This window comes from Eptatretus burgeri, chromosome 3 (assembly GCF_056783735.1).
Source record: "Eptatretus burgeri isolate ZD-2024b chromosome 3, Ebu_testis_v1, whole genome shotgun sequence".
Classification (NCBI taxonomy): Eukaryota; Metazoa; Chordata; class Myxini; order Myxiniformes; family Myxinidae; genus Eptatretus; species Eptatretus burgeri.
Genome location: NC_140963.1, coordinates 3,389,862 through 3,406,944, shown reverse-complemented (window position 1 = coordinate 3,406,944; position 17,083 = coordinate 3,389,862). Strand labels below are relative to the sequence as shown.

General features: G+C 42.2%; 1 protein-coding gene across 4 annotated transcripts; it reads right to left on the bottom strand.

Moving 5' to 3' along the window:
• Positions 1-638: 638 nt before the first annotated feature.
• On the bottom strand, positions 639-16,650 carry LOC147029304 (uncharacterized). 4 transcript variants are annotated; one of them, XM_085872259.1, is made up of 4 exons: positions 16,493-16,650; positions 16,099-16,213; positions 15,805-15,895; positions 639-2,520 (listed from the first exon to the last, which is right to left on the bottom strand). In XM_085872259.1, the coding sequence occupies exons 2-4, from the start codon at positions 16,198-16,200 to the stop codon at positions 2,378-2,380; spliced, it is 336 nt and encodes a 111-aa protein (XP_085728385.1). In that variant the 5' UTR covers positions 16,201-16,213; positions 16,493-16,650; the 3' UTR covers positions 639-2,377. The 4 variants fall into 4 exon arrangements, with proteins under 4 accessions (XP_085728385.1, XP_085728386.1, XP_085728387.1 ...); XM_085872260.1 differs by having other exon boundaries at positions 16,538-16,636; XM_085872261.1 differs by having other exon boundaries at positions 16,522-16,629.
• Between the last annotated feature and the right edge of the window lie 433 nt (positions 16,651-17,083).

The window sequence follows — 17,083 nt, the reverse complement described above, 5'->3', positions numbered from 1 at the left end:
TCGGGTAAAGAAAGAAAAGCTTCACGAGCAGTTGGTGTTGAGCTTCTGTGGAAAAAGAACACTCCTTCCACGAGCATTGTCCTGTGGTCTCGATCTTGTCAGCCACGAAGGACGAGGGTGAACGCAGCACTTCATCAATGGGGGCCTGAGGAGGAAGCTGAGGCAGAAGAGGTCATGTTGCATATCTGGGATGCCAGAGAGGACTCGATTACTGGGTCTGGGCACCTTAGGGATGCGGCTGCATGTCCCATCACGCCACATAACCACTGCCCATATTTCCTCTCCATTTTCCTCCGCATTTCCCAGTATATTTTGACTGTGGGAGGTGAGGGAGAAAAGAAAAGACTCTGCTTTTCCTTTCTCCATACTTTTATTGTATTTTCAAGTCCTTCTTTTTTATTATTTGTCCCTGAGTGAATGATGGCCAAGTCTTTTGTTTAAGTAAAATTACAGAAGAATATGTGTTCGGGTTAAATCTGCTCTAATGTGCCTTTTTGCTTTCTTGCTTATACTTGCTTGAAACGGAGGCTCTGGAATCCTGCAGTAAGGAAAGCCAGTACAGGGGATGATAGAGAACAGTGGGTCCAGGAAAAGTGCCGTGATCAAATGGTTCGGACAGGATGAGACACCGAAACTCCTTTACTGCACAACAATTTAATCAAGGAAAAGATGGCGGCAACCAACTCACACACACGAGGCACCAGTGAGCCCAAAAACCAGAAGTTCCCCTCCCTTTCCAGTGGAGATTATGGGAAAAAAGGTAAGAATTACAGAATCGCATTACACCAACATGGCATCAACAGATTGCAAGAAAACATTCACAAGCACAGCAGTAAAGCATTTACATATATAGCACAGCATCAAAGACTTTCTAACATTGCTTTTAAATGAGTGCTTACTTGTGTGTTTGTAATAAATAATTTCTTGTTGCTATTTCCAATCTGTCTCAGTTATCTTTTCCTTCATTGGTCCGACACAGTGTACAAGTGCAGTTAGATGGGAAATTGAACTTGCCAGATTTACTTTGTTGGCCAGTGCAAACTCAATGCATCACTTAGCAGTAATCCGAGTGTGCGCTGAGGGCATGAGACCCCAATTGACTCGGCCGTCAACAGTTAAGGTATCACTCGAGGTAGTGTAACCCTGCCAGGATTGGCAGTGCCATTTGGCGTTCGTGGTTGCCTGGCAACCCACCGGTGCATGGTGTCATCTGTGCCCGACAGCCTCAGGACCGGGCGTTTGGGAGGGACCCGGGTGCTTCCCCTGGTGGCGAGCCCCAAACCCAAGATCTGTAACACTATTTAAGCATCTCAGCTGATATTTTCTCATCCCCACATGCTTTCTTCCTTCTTAAATGTCCAATTGCATCTTCAATTTCAGAGATACCAATTTCATGCAATAACATAACCATTGTGTCACTTTAAACACAGCCATCAATCAGCAAAGTTGGTATTCGTGTGATTCAATACCTTTAAACTATTTAAGTGACCGTGCTATGTGCCTTCCCAGGGGGAAGTATTCTTCCCCTCTTGCATCGTTGAATGTCCACCGATTAAATCTAACCATAAGACGTGGGCAATATTATGTGTACTGTATTTAACAGTGACATGTTTGTTGTTGAGTAATTTCATAATTATCTGCTGTTCATCCTGATTTTCAACAAGTGCATTTAATCAGGAAACACGAAATTTTTTGCTCTTGTTCTGTAGGACTGTAAAGCCAAATTTCCTTTAAAATTAATAATCTATACACAATACTCTGTCCTTTATAAACAAAATTCAAGGTTGAATTTGAACCACTCTTACTATATTTTGATTAAGTATGGTCAACTCATAATAAAGATTTTTTTTTTTTTAAAGTAACAATACAAATGTTTCATGGCCCAATATCTACCATGGTACATCATTAATATCTACCAAATATGCTATAGAAAGTATTATATTCCATTTATAATTTCTTCATATCCCAAATGGACCACACCAATGTTTCTGTGCCAATGAATAAACCAATTCAAAACCAAAACACAGCGTACGAGCACACAATGCATTTTCTAATACATTTTGAGTCCCGTACTTTGTTTCTTTTCCAAAGGACCCAGAAAATCACACGTTTTTGACGCAATTCCCGTTTTGTACCTCGAAACACCATTTCTGATGACATTTTGTACAAAATACTGTGTGAAGCGAAAATACAAGACGAAGAGAGAGCCAATGCTCACATTCTGTTTTCATCACACAACCATGACAGTCCAAACCACAACATCACGTATCAAGCACAACAAACACCGAGTTCGATTTTGTACAATTCAGATTATATAAGCAAGTCGACGTAGGTATATAAAGACATCACTGGAAAATATACAAAGCAGGTTGCGATCTCAATATGGCGTCTCATGAAGGTTGATCATGCGGCTGGCTCTACGTGTGGCCAGAAGACGCAAAACCAGCCAAGTCAGCAGAGACTTCTCGTTGGGTGATGCCTTGCTCGAGTCATGTTGTGATTCTTCAGGAAATTCAAATTCTACAAAGCAAAAAGTTTTACATTACAGCTTCGTATACAAATCAACAAAGTTTTCCAATCATAATGGGTACGGAGGTCGATCAGTCAGTCCACAGGAATACAAAATCACATCAGCGCAAGTTTGAAAATGTTCAAGTTGTTGTGAAGGACATTGTAGAAAAATACCAACCACTTAAATTCGAGTCGTTGACTTTTATGTCAGGCTTCCCCCTTTAATGCAATCCAGTGTTTGTTATGGATTTGAAATATCAATGCAAATTTTTCCAAAATTAGCATAATGGGTTTAAGGGCGATAAAAAAAAAATTAAAATTAAAATGCTGCCAATTAAACTTGATTGATAATTAACTTGAAAAAGTAAATGTTTTTCGGATATAGCACAATGTGTTGTTATAACCCTTTAATGGGAAATGTACTCAAACACAGCATGATAATTACATCTATGTGCATGAACATGTATCTATTTTAATAATATATTTGCATTTTAAATGACCTTATGTCTCTTTTTCTGTGTTGGAAGATAATCAATCTGCCCAGTAAAAATGCCCCTTGTTCCCCAAAACAGATTGGCCTTCCAAATAATCTTCAATCTATATTCAGTGTTATAGAATCACCCATTATTTGATTTGGCTTATTAATGGATTCTGATATATAAATAATTATATACTGGTGCCTGAAAGTCTGACTGGAAACGAGAGTCGACCTTAAATGGGATGTGTGAAAATAATGACCAGAACTCCCATCAACCTTCAGGTCATAAATATTCCATAGCCCTTGAAATTAAGCTGACCTCCAGATGGCTGCTGCCACAAAGCTGCGAGTTCATTTCCCCCTGAACCCCAAAACGTCAGCCATGGTGCCAGGATGTCTGGAGGATGAACAGATATAGTCTCACTGAAGACTATAAAAGAATTCAAAGTTTCCATGCACTGCAGAATCGGAGGAAGACTGTGTTGCTTATTGAAACTCCTCTGAATTCTCCATATCGGTATGTTCGTTTTTGTTTGCATAAATTTTGTTTAAATAAATGACTCAAATGTACAGAAGCGGGGAGAGGAGAGAGGGGGAGTAGACGTGGAAGGATAGGGTTTCCTTCTCGGGAAAACTGAAGTTATGGATTGAACTGTAGTATCATTATATTTACCCCGCACCAAAGGAGAGTGTATTGAGTTTGGGTCCATCTGTCTGTCTGTCTGTCTGTCTGTCTGTTTGTTTGTCTGTTTGTCCACACAGAACTTTTGTGTTTATCGCCGCAAGTGCTTGTCGGATTGAGATGAAATTTTCACCATTGGTGCGACTACTCGTGCAGAATTTTTTTAATGATGATGACGACATCATAGGTCACATGGTGTGGCAGCCATGTTGGAAAAACGGGAAAAAAAAAAAAAACTTTGGACCTCTGTATCTCTGAAACCGCATCAAGGAAAAAATTGAAACTTGGCAGATGGCAAGTACTCCTGGGGAATGGGTGTGATTGTGATGTCATAGGTGCCTTCATTATGACGTCATCATTGCAAATGTAGAACGCCACATCTGAACAGTATGAAAAATTTGGAGGGTCATTTAGGGATAAAATCGTCCACAGAAAAAAAAAATTTGATGACGTCATCGATCACGCAATTCGGCAGCCATATTGTTTAAAAAACAAACCTTCAAAAATCTTCTTCTCTAAAGTAGCTGAACAGATCGAGGTGAAACTTTACACGTATGACTGCCTATCCATGAGGAAGAAAAGGTTCACACATACGACATCATAGGCCACATGGTTTGGCAGCCATATTGGATTTACCCGAAAACCTATAAAAAAAATCATCTCCTCCAGAATGGCCGGACAGATCGAGGGAAAACTTCACACAAGTGTTCACCAAGCCTTGCGTGTACAAGTTTGTTCAGGAATAATTGATAGGTCACATGATTTAGCAGTCATATTGGAATGAAGAAAAATATTAAATGTTTTCTCTGGAACCGCTTAATCAATCGATGTGAAACTTCACATTTATGATCTTGTCGGGGTAGGGAATACATGTTATAAATTTCAACTTGATTGGACACATGATCTGGCAGCCAGAATTGTTTAATTTTCTGATCTCGGTTCATTTATATTTTTTATTTTTTTATTTTTTTTTAAATAAGGCTCACTTGGCTGTGCCTAGATGGGTTTGAGGGTAGAGGAGTAGCAGCTGAAATGTGAATCCTATCCAGGTTCCTCCTGATGACTTCATCTTTGCTTTTTTTCTTGTTTGGGCTCCTTCTGATTACTCCAATGCAGGACTGTACCTATTTGGTCTTCCATTTGATTTGAATTTAATTTATTTTAATCCCATTCTGAATTCAATTGAATAACAAAAAAACGTCATGGGTCAGGGTCAGGTGTCCAATCAAAGTGGGACGTCTTGGTACCCGGTCATCATCACAGTTATAGAGTGGCAGTTCTAATTATGTTTCATTAATTATGTAACACACCAGGACACAAATACCACACAAAATACACCACACAAAATAAGTCCTGGCAAGGGTCTGCAATCTCTGCTTGCTCTTTTTCTTGTTTTTCATGTTCTTGGGGAAAATATAAATTGTTTGTTTTTGGCAAGTAATAACTCTTTTCTAACTACAGTATATCATAAAACAATACTTCAGAAAACTTTGTACGTAACAAATTGATTTTGTGGAGCAATGATGGAATCCGATATTTATTAATGTTTGGTTTTATGGAATTTATAATTTGTGAAGTGAAGTGCATTTGATGCTTTCAAGTTTAAAAATGAACAACATAAGTAAGTTAGTCAAGGTCGGTTCAACCCTCTCTAAAATCAAGTCAATCCTCCCAAGTCAAGGCAGAAGTACTGAAAGTCACTCCACACCCTCTCCTTCCCCTCCTCTCCCCTGTGCATGATCCTCTCCCCCTCCCTCCCCCCTCTTCCTTGTGCAGTGTGTGTGAGAGGGGATTGAGGGTGAGGGAGAGGTGGGAGAAGTGCACGGACTTGTTTTCACATCCGTATTGTTACATGGAAGAGGGGGAGGGATCCATAGCTCAACTGTGGTAAATGTAGTATAGTCTGTGTTTCATGTTAGATTGCCATGTACCAGGGATTTGTCAGAGTAAGTCATTTGTTACAGCTGATGCAAAGGAGGCAGCATATGTAATTTATAGACAGGGTAGAGATTAATTATGTACATGCAAACCCTCTTGTTTGTGGGTAGGGCTAGGTGTGGACTTCCCACAGCAGAGGCACACGTCACAGGTGTGCAACGAGGCCAATTACGTTCTCTCTGGCATTTGTTTGCCAGCAATGACAGCATAGTGGGCTATCGAGCCCGGAAGAAAAGACACGATTATTTTTATAAGGGCCACCCTCGTGGGCGAGACCTGGGAAGAAGGGTCTGCCCAGAAGCACCAGAAGGAGGAGAAGGAGGAGGAGGAAGGTTAGAATGTCCTGCATGGGAGTCGAGACTAGGGAGTCCACTTGGAGAGAACGGTATGCAAGAATGGTTTACATGAGAGTCAACTCGGACAGCACCAAGAGAGGCTTATGTGAAAAGGAGGATGGAGACCTTATTTGAAGGAGAAGTATCATCTGGGATTGACCCAAACTGGGACCACTCTGTGTTTTCGGAGGGCCTGGAGGAAAAAGGACAAAAGGGGACCACGTGGCCAAGTTGAAGGCCTACCCATCACTGCCTACCCATCTCATCTCCATCCTGGTCTCTAAAGCGGACACCATCGAGTCCTGTGCCCACCCTGTGCATCAAAGAAAAAGGAAGTCCTGCCTGCATTATTGTGTTATAAAAGTGCGAACTGTGGTGCCTAGTGGGTTATGGTTTATGGTTTATTTCTCCATTGCATACAAGTTTGAGCATCCCATTCTCCTTTTTGTAGTTTTTTGACTCGCTTGGTCTGTTCCGTTTATTCTAGCGTCCTGTCAACCCTCTTCCCTGTGCTTTGATATATACATATATATATATATATATATATATATATATATATATATATATACATATATATATATATATATATATATATATATATATATATATATATATTTAATACACCAGGGGGTTGACTCAGCCTGTCATCCTTCCGAGGTCGGCGAAATGAGTACCAGTGTACTGGGCCGGTGTATACCCCGGTTAAAATAGGTGTACCATATCCCTGTGTCGTAAGAGGCGACCAGGGTTGCGTCAGGAAGGGCATCCGGCGTAAAACATATGCCAAATCACGATGCGGATCATACGGATGATCCGCTGTGGCGACCCCTCACGGGAGCAGCCGAAAGAAGAAGATATATATATATATAAATATATAAATATATATATATATATATATAAATATATATATATATATATAAATATATAAATATATAAATATATATATATATATATAAAAATATATATATATATATATATATATATATATAAATATATATATAAATATATATATATATATATATATATATATATATATATATATATATATATATATATATATATATATATATATATAAATCCTTTAAAAGGTAAGAGCGTGTTTCAGCCATCTGCTTTCCGTGAGTTTGCCGTTGTTTCAGCTCATTTGGACAACATTGTGGAATGGTAAAGAAGAGTAATACTGAACGCAGTGCATTTAAAAAGACCGCTTTGACCATCCCTCAGGACGAGAGGTCCCGGCTCTGAGGAATTCCGTATTAACGGATACTTCGATGTAACAGTATTATGTGAAGGAAATAAATTGTGTAGATTACATAATTTCTGGATCTGGCGAATTGCCACCATTTTGTTTGCTCCGTGTCAGTTCTCAGGCCTTGCAGGCCTCTGGTGTACAGGAAGGCGGCAAGTTGCCCGTGTCGGTTACTGCGATTACACGAGTGGGTCTTCGTGTGGATATTTGGATAAAGGAGTGTTTCCTTCGAAGAAAAAGGAAAGTGACATGTTTGTGGGTCTCGGGTTATGAATGTTTAAATACTTCATGTGGTTTGAGGCCTCACAAAGCTAAATCCTTTCAGTCTATCCCACAATGTATTCTTATGATGTCATTGTTTTGTGATTGCATTTTTGACTGTCGCTGACACGTGTTTTAAGACTCGTCTGAAACAAATCCTGAGAAAATTAAACGTTTTTCGACAACTAAAAAAAAGTATTTGAAATACTGCAATGAAATAGACATTTTGAACATGTCACATTCTCTCAAGCAAGGGCTTTTAGCACAGAGGATCCAGGGATCCTTTGCTATTACGTCCGAATATTTTATCCTACACGACTTGACCAGGTACCATGAAATCCATGTCATGAGAAAAGTTTTTTTCCCAGGAGTTCTGGGAATTTTGCGAGATTGTTAAAGGAATCATGTGTCATTATTTTCTTTTCACGATGTGTATACGAGTGTATGAATCAGGAAAAACATAATTGGTTTCAGGTCGTTTATTGGCATAGTTCGGCTGCTGATTGGTCACTTGAGAGTTGCAATTTCACAGGGTCTCTGCATATTGTTACGGTGACGGTGCGTCGGCCGCGAGCAGACCGCTCTGACGGAGCCGCAAGTCGAGTCGGCCCGACCGAATGCCCAGAATATAGATCGCCGCCCGGATAACTCCGAGGCCGACGGGTCCTTGTGCAGGAACCGAAATACGCCAATGTGCAGACCACGTGGGGTAGGGTCAATTGCCAATCTTCAATTTACCTAAATACCTGCGTGATCCAACGACCGGGGTATTCCACCCTCGACGGAACTCGTACGGAACAAACCGCTTAAGCGAGCCTGTCCCGTGCGCGATTCCGAGCGGCTTAATCGCCGAGAACCATCGGTCCGAATGTCCCCGTTTTACGGCAAACCAATGGCTTTCTAACCACCAACACACGAAATGCTCAGTCAATGAAAGAATCGACACGACGAGCTGAAAACATTTAACAATTGGGGTATTTATTAATAATCATGGGGAACTAGGGAAGCGCGTAAGGGCAAAACTATACCGACGATACGAAATGCAATGCAAACATTTACAGCACACAAAGCACTTAACAATTTCATACTTAGACGGGCCCACGGACACACACACACACACACACACACACACACACACACACACACACACACACACACACACACACACACACACACACACACACACACACGAAATGGTGGCTGATGCCTTTAATAACTGACTCCAGCTCGGAGGACAGATGAGCTGAAACCCAGAACCTATCTCGAACCTCTCCACCTCGTGTGGTCTTCAAACTGTTCGGACCCGGGCTCCAGCGAGAGCGAGCTGGATCCAATCGCCGTGAGCCGCGATCCTTCCCGTCAATGGGTCGCTATCTCGAAGAACCACCTCCAAGATGAGGCCGATGAGTCGCACCAAGCCAGGACCCAAGCGGAGAACAAAGAGCTCCACGAACCAAGAAGAGCCAGCCAAGCAACCAGCTCAACTCTCTTCCAATGAACAAAGCCTTTCTCAACACGAACCAAGAACTCCGAGCCAAGCAACCAGCTCAACTCTCTTCCGATGAACAAAGCCTTTCTCAACACGAACCAAGAACTCCGAGCCAAGCAACCAGCTCAACTCTCTTCCGATGAACAAAGCCTCTCTCTTCGATGAACCAAGCCAGAGCCCAAAAAGCGAACCGAGCCAAGCAGAACCCGAAGGTCTGCTGAAAGCCAAGCCGAAGCAAAAAGCCTTCAAAGAGCCTCGACCCTAACCCAAGCCAAACAGAACCCGAAGGCCTACTACTGAAAGCCAGCCCGAACAAAGCAGAGTATCCCTTTTTTATTCCTATCGGCCCCCTCCCCCGCACCCGGCGTGACTCATGCCCTCGTGATCTATCCCCCGCTCAACCACGGGTGGGAGGGAGTTGTTGATGCCATGAATCACGGGACGGGAGGGCTCTTCTTCCTCTTTGCAGAAGAGGGGGAGGGGCGTCTTCCTTTGTGTTATGATCGCTCACTAACTATTAAATTGAACCGCGCAGCGCACTTAATCGATTTCTGCCCATTAAACAATGGAAGGTGAACTATCTCGGAAACAAGCACTTATCGACATAACTGACTAAAGGAACCTGAATGTTGTGTGCAATCGAATTCCCAAATTCGTAACAATATCTTGCGGGATTGTGAGTTGAATATCTTGTGGAATTATGAGTTGAACAGGCGATCGTGACAGGCCATTACATGTCGGAGCCATGCTATTGCTGTTTCGATCGTGGTTTCTCAGAAGTCAGTGATGGTATGATTGGGGAGGGGAAAGAGTTAAATATTCCACTCCATCGATGAGGCACTGAAAAAGTATGAAACTGCAACTGCACTCGGGAGAGCACATTGCTCAGTCAGGCTGAACAGTTTTCATTTTGTATCCTGCTGATAGGTCGGATCTGAATCTGGACGTCAACCAAAATCGAATCGGCTTGTTCTTGTCACCAAACCAACTCATCCACCAAGTTTTGTCCAAATCCGGCTGCAACTTTTTGAGATATTGTGCTATAAATCTTTTTTGTCTGTCTGTCTGTCTGTCTGTCTGTCTGTCTGTCTGTCTGTCTGTCTGTCTGTCTGTCTGTCTGTCTGTCTGTCTGTCTGTCTGTCTGTCTGTCTGTCTGTCTGTCTGTCTGTCTGTCTGTCTGTCTGTCTGTCTGTCTGTCTGTCTGTCTGTCTGTCTGTCTGTCTGTCTGTCTGTCTGTCTGTCTGTCTGTCTGTCTGTCTGTCTCTCTCTCTGGTGAAGAATCACTTGAAACATTTTTTAAATTCTCATATCTGAATCCACATTCGGATCTTCACGAAAATCGAATCAATTCGTCCTCGTCACACATCCAACCTCTCTGCCAAATTTCGATGAATCCGTCCACAGACAGACAATTTGAGATATCCTGTTCACAGAGAGACAGACAGATAGATAGACATGGGTGAAAACATAACATACGTCCACCTTTGGTGGTGGAGGTAATAATTGATGTGAGAATGCTGAGGGGGTAGGGGAGGACAGAGAGTTGAGGTTGGAAGGGGAGGGGGAGAGAGAGAGAGCAAAGATGGGACAGAGATGGGAGGGGTGGTTGAGGAGTTGCGGTGAGGGTGGGGGAGGTAGATGATGAGGTTTGGCGGCTTGGAATGTGGAGGAGATTGAAGTCTTAAGGTTGGGAGGGGGGGTGAAGGACTTGGGGTTCTGGCTGGAGGGTTGGAATAACTTGTGGTTTTGGAGGGGGGGCTGTTGAGGAGTTGAAGTGACATTTTACATTGCACGGATGTTCCACACATCCCTGCTAGTTAATATTATTAGTAGTACTTGGTTCGGGGAGAAAGTTATATTTGAATCTACTAAGCCAACAATTTTTCAAGGATTTCAAAGGAAAGGAAGGGAGTGGGTTAAATAGATTTTCCTTTTTTCAAAAATGTTCAAAGCTAAAACATGACCAGTTTCAGTGGCGTTACAAAACTAACCGTCCCCCCCTGAAGGAAACGTGTGGCACAATTTCTGAAAACTACACAGAAATTACAAACGTCTGTGCCGGGATTTGCTGATGCAGACCAATTAAAGAAAACATTTTGACCCTCCTTCACATTTCAGCACATCCTTGATTGAACTTGGGAAACACAAGGAAGAATTGGCTCAAAGTATCCAACCGAAACATTCAGATCTGAGTATGTACATTGTTCCAAAGCCGATTCATCTGCTTTCCTAAGTGGTGATAAGAGGGGCGCGTTGTCACCCAGGATGTGAAAAGCAAGTGGCGGTGGTGCTGGGGAAACCACAAAACCCTGAGAAACACTGAAAATAAATCAATAATGGTGACCCACGGATGATGATAATGAATCTTCCCAGGTCGAACAGACAGTCGTCTCCCAATGGAGGGCTGTTGTTGTTGGCTTGCATACAAGGTGACAAAATGGGTCTTTTGGGGTCTTCGTGGTTTTAAGGGTCTTTGAATTATAAAAGGTCGACATGGTCCTAGGGGTTTTTTGGAGTTTTGGGGTCTTATGATTTTCAAGGGTCTAAAGGGGTCCAAAGTGTCAAAAGGACAAAAAGGCCTGTCCTGTCTGTGTCTGTGTCTGTGTCTGTGTCTCCTTCCCCACCCCACCACAACTCTCTGCCCTCCCCTACCCATTTCTTTCCTGTTCTTCAAAGCAAGAGGGCATTTAAGTGAGAGGTTAAATGAAGAGGATTAAGAGTTTAAAATTAACTACTGGGGAACCATCAATGATGGAATCTTGCGATATGTGATGATGTTCAAACATAGATTACATTGTTGTTGTTTTTGTATACGCGGTTGAGGCTCATGGAAGAGCTAATACACTGAACGCATCGGGATGCAACAGGACAAAAAGGAACAGTAGATGGAGGGGAAAACACCAACAGCGGAGTTGAAGGCCAGGATACAGTCGAGACAGAGACTTGGACGAACAATGGGTGAGGGGAAGAATTGGGGGCTAATAAAAATGAGACCCAGGAGTTTGAATGACTGAACCTCCTCAATACGATTGTTTAAAAAGTATATAGAAGGGTTTGCCAAATGGTCCTTTTGAAAAGAGATAGTGAGAGTGAGATTTCTCAGGACTGAAAGACATATTGCAAGGGTTTGATCATCTTGTGATTTTTTTTCAAGGTCTGAAGAGAGGGAAGATGCTGCAGTCTTCCTGTCTATCTGAAGGATGAGGGATGTCATGGCAGAGGGTGGAGTTAACAGCAAATAGATGAAGAGGATTTTCCAGAGAGATAATTGATGAAGATCAGGAATAGGACTGGGTGCAGAACACCGCCAGAACATTTCCACCCAGATGGAAATTTAACAAGTTCGAATTGCGAACGTATCCCATTGGAGTTAATTCGTAAAACTCTCAGGTGAGCGATAGCACGGACAGATAGTTTTGAAATTTGGTAAGATTTTCATCGAATTATGTTCAAAATAATGGAGAAATAGATGTTCAAATGAACTGTACACAAGAAAAGAGAGAACGCGAGCGGTGCTACGACCTCCATTAAAAAGAGCTCCATTGGTTTTTCTGCATCGATGTGGTGAATCATCATGCTGAGTTTCAAAACGATCCGTTAAGCTGCCTCAGAGTAGGGGGAAAAAAAGGTCAGCTTTAAAAAAGTGTGTCGTGAACAACGGGGGAGCAGATGCCCTTGAAGCTCAGCAGCGAAGCCACATATGAACTCCATCAGGGTCTCCACGAGACTAGCCTTCCCTCCGCTGGCTAATAACCATGCCCCCCACCCAGCAGGCAACATCCCCTCTCCCCCTCAGCCCGACTCTGCATCCAAACTTGGACTGTCAAGCCATGTCGCCACTTGGGACTTGATGCGTCATGCTGGACGCCGCCCGGGTATTCCTGTCTTGTGAATTCTACCTTTTGTCTATCTACTGAGGAATGAATGAGGCCTAAAGACATACTTATTGAAGGAATTGCCATTCCTTCATTGACTCAGGGGACATATTGCGAGTCGAGGGATTGTTGAATTGTTTTTCTTCCTTTTTGTATTCCCGCCCCATGTGCTTTAAATACTTATTGTACTAGAAGGGCACTCGATAGAGCGCATACCTCCGCCACGTAATGCCTGATCCACGAGAACATATCGGGCCCAATCAATTTTTGAAATATCGCGCTATACAGTGCTATATCATTTTTGTCCCTCCCTCTCAATGGTGAAGAATCACTTCAAAAATTAAATAATTCTTGTATCCAGATCCAGATTGGGATCTTCACCAAAATTGAATCAATTTGTACTTGCCACACACCCAACCTGTCCACCAAGTTTCATCTGAATCCGTCGACAACTTTTTTAGATATCCTGCACACAAACACAAACAAACAAACAAGCAGTCATAGACTGGTACTTACGAAATCGTCAACTTGACCTCTGACCTTGTCTAATAAAAGCATGAATCAGTCAGAAGCCCAAGGGGAGCTTGAATTCTGAATTCATTGTGGTTTGCAGATAATGAGTCCCAGACAAAAACTAGATTTCTTATAAAAATTCCATTTTTTTGTTTTTATTTTTAAAAAAGTGATTCAGCACCAGCAGGATATGCCAGATAATAGGTGTATTACTTTTCAGAAGAATCTGATAAAAGACTTATTATATATATATATATATATATATATATATATATATATATATATATATATATATATATATATATATATATATATTAGTTATTCTTCGCTGTTCCAGAATTTTGACAACCGAGTTTTAAGCGTCCGAAGCGATCGCAAAAACCGAAGACAAAATTAAAATCAAAGTTAAAACGAACCCGTAACATCGAGCGAAGCAAAAATACTCCATTTCTCCACATGAATTAACGGAATTATGTTTGACCTCACTGTGCCTTTGACCTTTGACCGATTTTGACCAAAATCTAATCAGCGCTAGCCATCACCCTCCTGAATCACGTGGTGTAATTTGACATTGGTAGATTCTTCCGTTCTCGAGTTATCATTTTTTGGATGTTTGACCTCACTGTGCCTTTGACCTTTGACCGATTTTGACCAAAATCTAATCAGCGCTAGCCATCACCCTCCTGAATCACGTGGTGTAATTTGACATTGGTAGCTTCTTCCGTTCTCGAGTTATCGTGCCTACAAACAAACAAACAAACAAACAAACAGAAACGGAAGGCATCAATATACTTACGAAATCTTTAGATTTCGTAAGTAATAAATGCAATTGCTCGTTGAGCAAGGAATTGCCAGAATAACTTTGTCATATCTCCATGATCTCGGAAAAAACAAAAACCTGGAAATCAAGTTGGTTTTGTAAGTCGATAGTGCTACTGTTTCATGAGTTATTGCACTTAGTTTGGTCATGATCATAACTTGGAAGTCAATCGGACTTGAAATGGCGTTTTTATCGCAATTTGAAATTTTTGACCTGATCCCCCTGACATTCGACCCCCGACCGCTAAGAAGGGTGTTGGTGTGACACCCCCAATGAGACATATGGTTGGATGCAGAATTGGAAGATGCACATTTTGGATTTGGTTTGAAGTCGATACGACCATTTTAGCGGACGTTATTGGGAAAATAAGAATTTCGGTTTTTCTGTGACCTTGACCTTTGACCTAGATTCACCAAAAACGACCAGTGTCTAAATTGGACCATGGCCAACGTCTGCACCCAGTTTCGTCATGATCGCTGAAACAGTGTGGCTGCTACAGGGTAAACAAACACACAAACAAACAGACAAACACACAGAATGACACACACACAACCGACCAACATAATTGCCGAAATCCGAAAGATTCCGGCAATTAACAAACAGACAGAAAGGGGTGAAAACAACCTCTTTCACCTTTGGTGGTGGAGGTAATAACCACTGGTTTTTTGAGTGATTTCAATGCATCTGATCGCTTGTGAGTTGTACACATTTGTGAAAGGACAGATTGGGTTTGCAGGAGAGCACCAGGACAAGGCCATGCTGGCATCCGGCAATTTTGCTCAGTTTGCTAATTTGTGCAAACTGTAAACTGACACATGGCACCGATCAGCGTCAATGTGATACATCGCTTGGCTCACTTTCTCAATGGAGTACAGCGTCATGGTAAACAGGTCTGTGATCCGACTTGGAGCAACAAATCAGTTGTCTGTTGCGACTGCGTTGATGTGGTTCATCGGGATTCGGACCATAAAACTGGATGAACGCGATGGCTGTAGCATCCCAACAGAACACAATCATAATAAATCAATGGAGTTGATATTTGAAGCTGAAATTGTATTTTTTATGTACGGCTAACCATCTTACTAAATCGTCCATATTATAGGACAAGGCAATCAACTATTCGAGGGTTGATCATCAAGTCCGTGACTCAGCATATCGTCGTTAATGTTTTTTATGAGAACAAGTTTCACCTTTTTACGGAAAAAACCACCAATACTTTACTTCTCTCTTTCACATAAGCTACAAAATTAGTGATCACCCCTTGTTAGAGAAAATAAACTCAAGTTGTGTTTTTGGTGAAGAAGAACAACCACTCCTTTCACGTCTTCAGACGCAAAGGGCTGCCAAGGCAGTTTTCCATCTGCACAATCCTCGATGGTTTTCCACTCCATCACAGGATACTCGATTGGCTCATTCTTCCCAGTAAGCGGACACTCATTTTGCCAACTTTGGGAGGATGACAGGCTGAGTCAACTCAGGGGTACGACAGTGCCTCAAACTCAGGACTCTAAGATCTTAATCCAGCCACCTTAACCATTAAGCCAACATCAGGATTCAGACTTCCTGAACTTAGCGAGTTAAGTCTCTCCGGAATGGTCTTGGAAACCATGGTGGTAAACCTCGAGCGATCATTTGACTTGATGTCAAACTCACCATTTCCTCGCCTTCCCATCAAACCAACAAACTCGCTGTTGCGCGGAAAAGGTTCCATTCGCTTTTCAAAGTGCACACGTTTTCCTTCATCCTGCGAACAAGGTTCAAACATGTATGATTGTGTCCACATCAGAGAAAACTTTCAAGTGCGTGCGTTATGGCGTACTAGGTGTGCGTAGTGGCGCACCGGGCACGCGTTGTGGCATGCTTAGTGGCGCACCGGGGCACGTTGTTGTGCACCGGGCACGCGTTGTGGCACACAACAGTGAAGTGCGTGCTCATCGCGGAACTTACTTCGATCACACTGAGATTGGTGCGGAGCCCACGATCTAAGGTTGCAGCCCAGACACCAGAAATGATGCAGGAAACGAGCAGAAAGGTGTTCAACGTCCACATGGCTCACAAAGAACTAAACACACAAACACATCACAGTTCTGAGAGCAAATGGTAAAATATTCTCAAAGCTCAATAAAACAAGTTGTTGCGTCATTTGATAAATACCCGTCCTTTCGAACAATATCAGTTGCAGTCATTCAAAACAGTCCAAGTTGTGCATGTTACACTTTTTGACGTCACAACACAAATGTTCATTCGAAAAACCTTCGATTTTTTTAACACGAATAAGCATGCACACGACATATTAACTATCGACATCAAAAGGGTTTCAAACATGAGAAAAATTATTTACTGTATTATATAAATGCGCGAAGATGAAACCTGACGGACGAATTGCCTGGAGATGATGATGTGAAGTGCCGATCAAAGGGCGAAGAGGAGCAGCTGCTCTGTGAAGGTGCAACGCACACACATCGCACTCGCGCATTAAATAGGAACGGTGCGACAACAAGAAGGGGCCGCTGTTGAGCACGGAACGCCCATGAGGCCGCCAAATTAGAAAAACCACAACATAAAAAAAAAAAATGAGGCCATAACACCCGATTAGAAAAAACAAAGTGAACTCTGCAACATCATGCATCATGCACCGGACTTCAAGTACAAAAAAAAATACAATTGCTAAACGGTACAGCAGCGGTATCATTATGACATAGCCAACATTTTACTACATCTTGTAATACCAAAAATAATATTATTAATCATAATACTGAAAGCAAGAGGAAGCCTGGTCCCCCAAAACACCGATCAATCAATGCGGAGCAGATAATACAATCGTTTATGACGAGTCAATCTAATGGCCACAATTTTTCCCACCGCGTGAGGTTCGCTGGGGAAAGTTTTTGGCCCAAGTCTTTCATAAACTGGTTGGCCTGGCCTGATGTTC

Bases quoted from the DNA above. Each gene is read 5' to 3' on its own strand.
- LOC147029304 (XM_085872259.1), bottom strand. From the start codon at position 16,200: ATGTGGACGTTGAACACCTTTCTGCTCGTTTCCTGCATCATTTCTGGT. The intron at 15,896-16,098 runs GTAAGTTCCGCG...CCTTGTTCGCAG, and splicing joins CCAATCTCAGTGTGATCGAA to GATGAAGGAAAACGTGTGCA. The intron at 2,521-15,804 runs GTGAGTTTGACA...TTTGCTTTGTAG, and splicing joins GATGGGAAGGCGAGGAAATG to AATTTGAATTTCCTGAAGAA.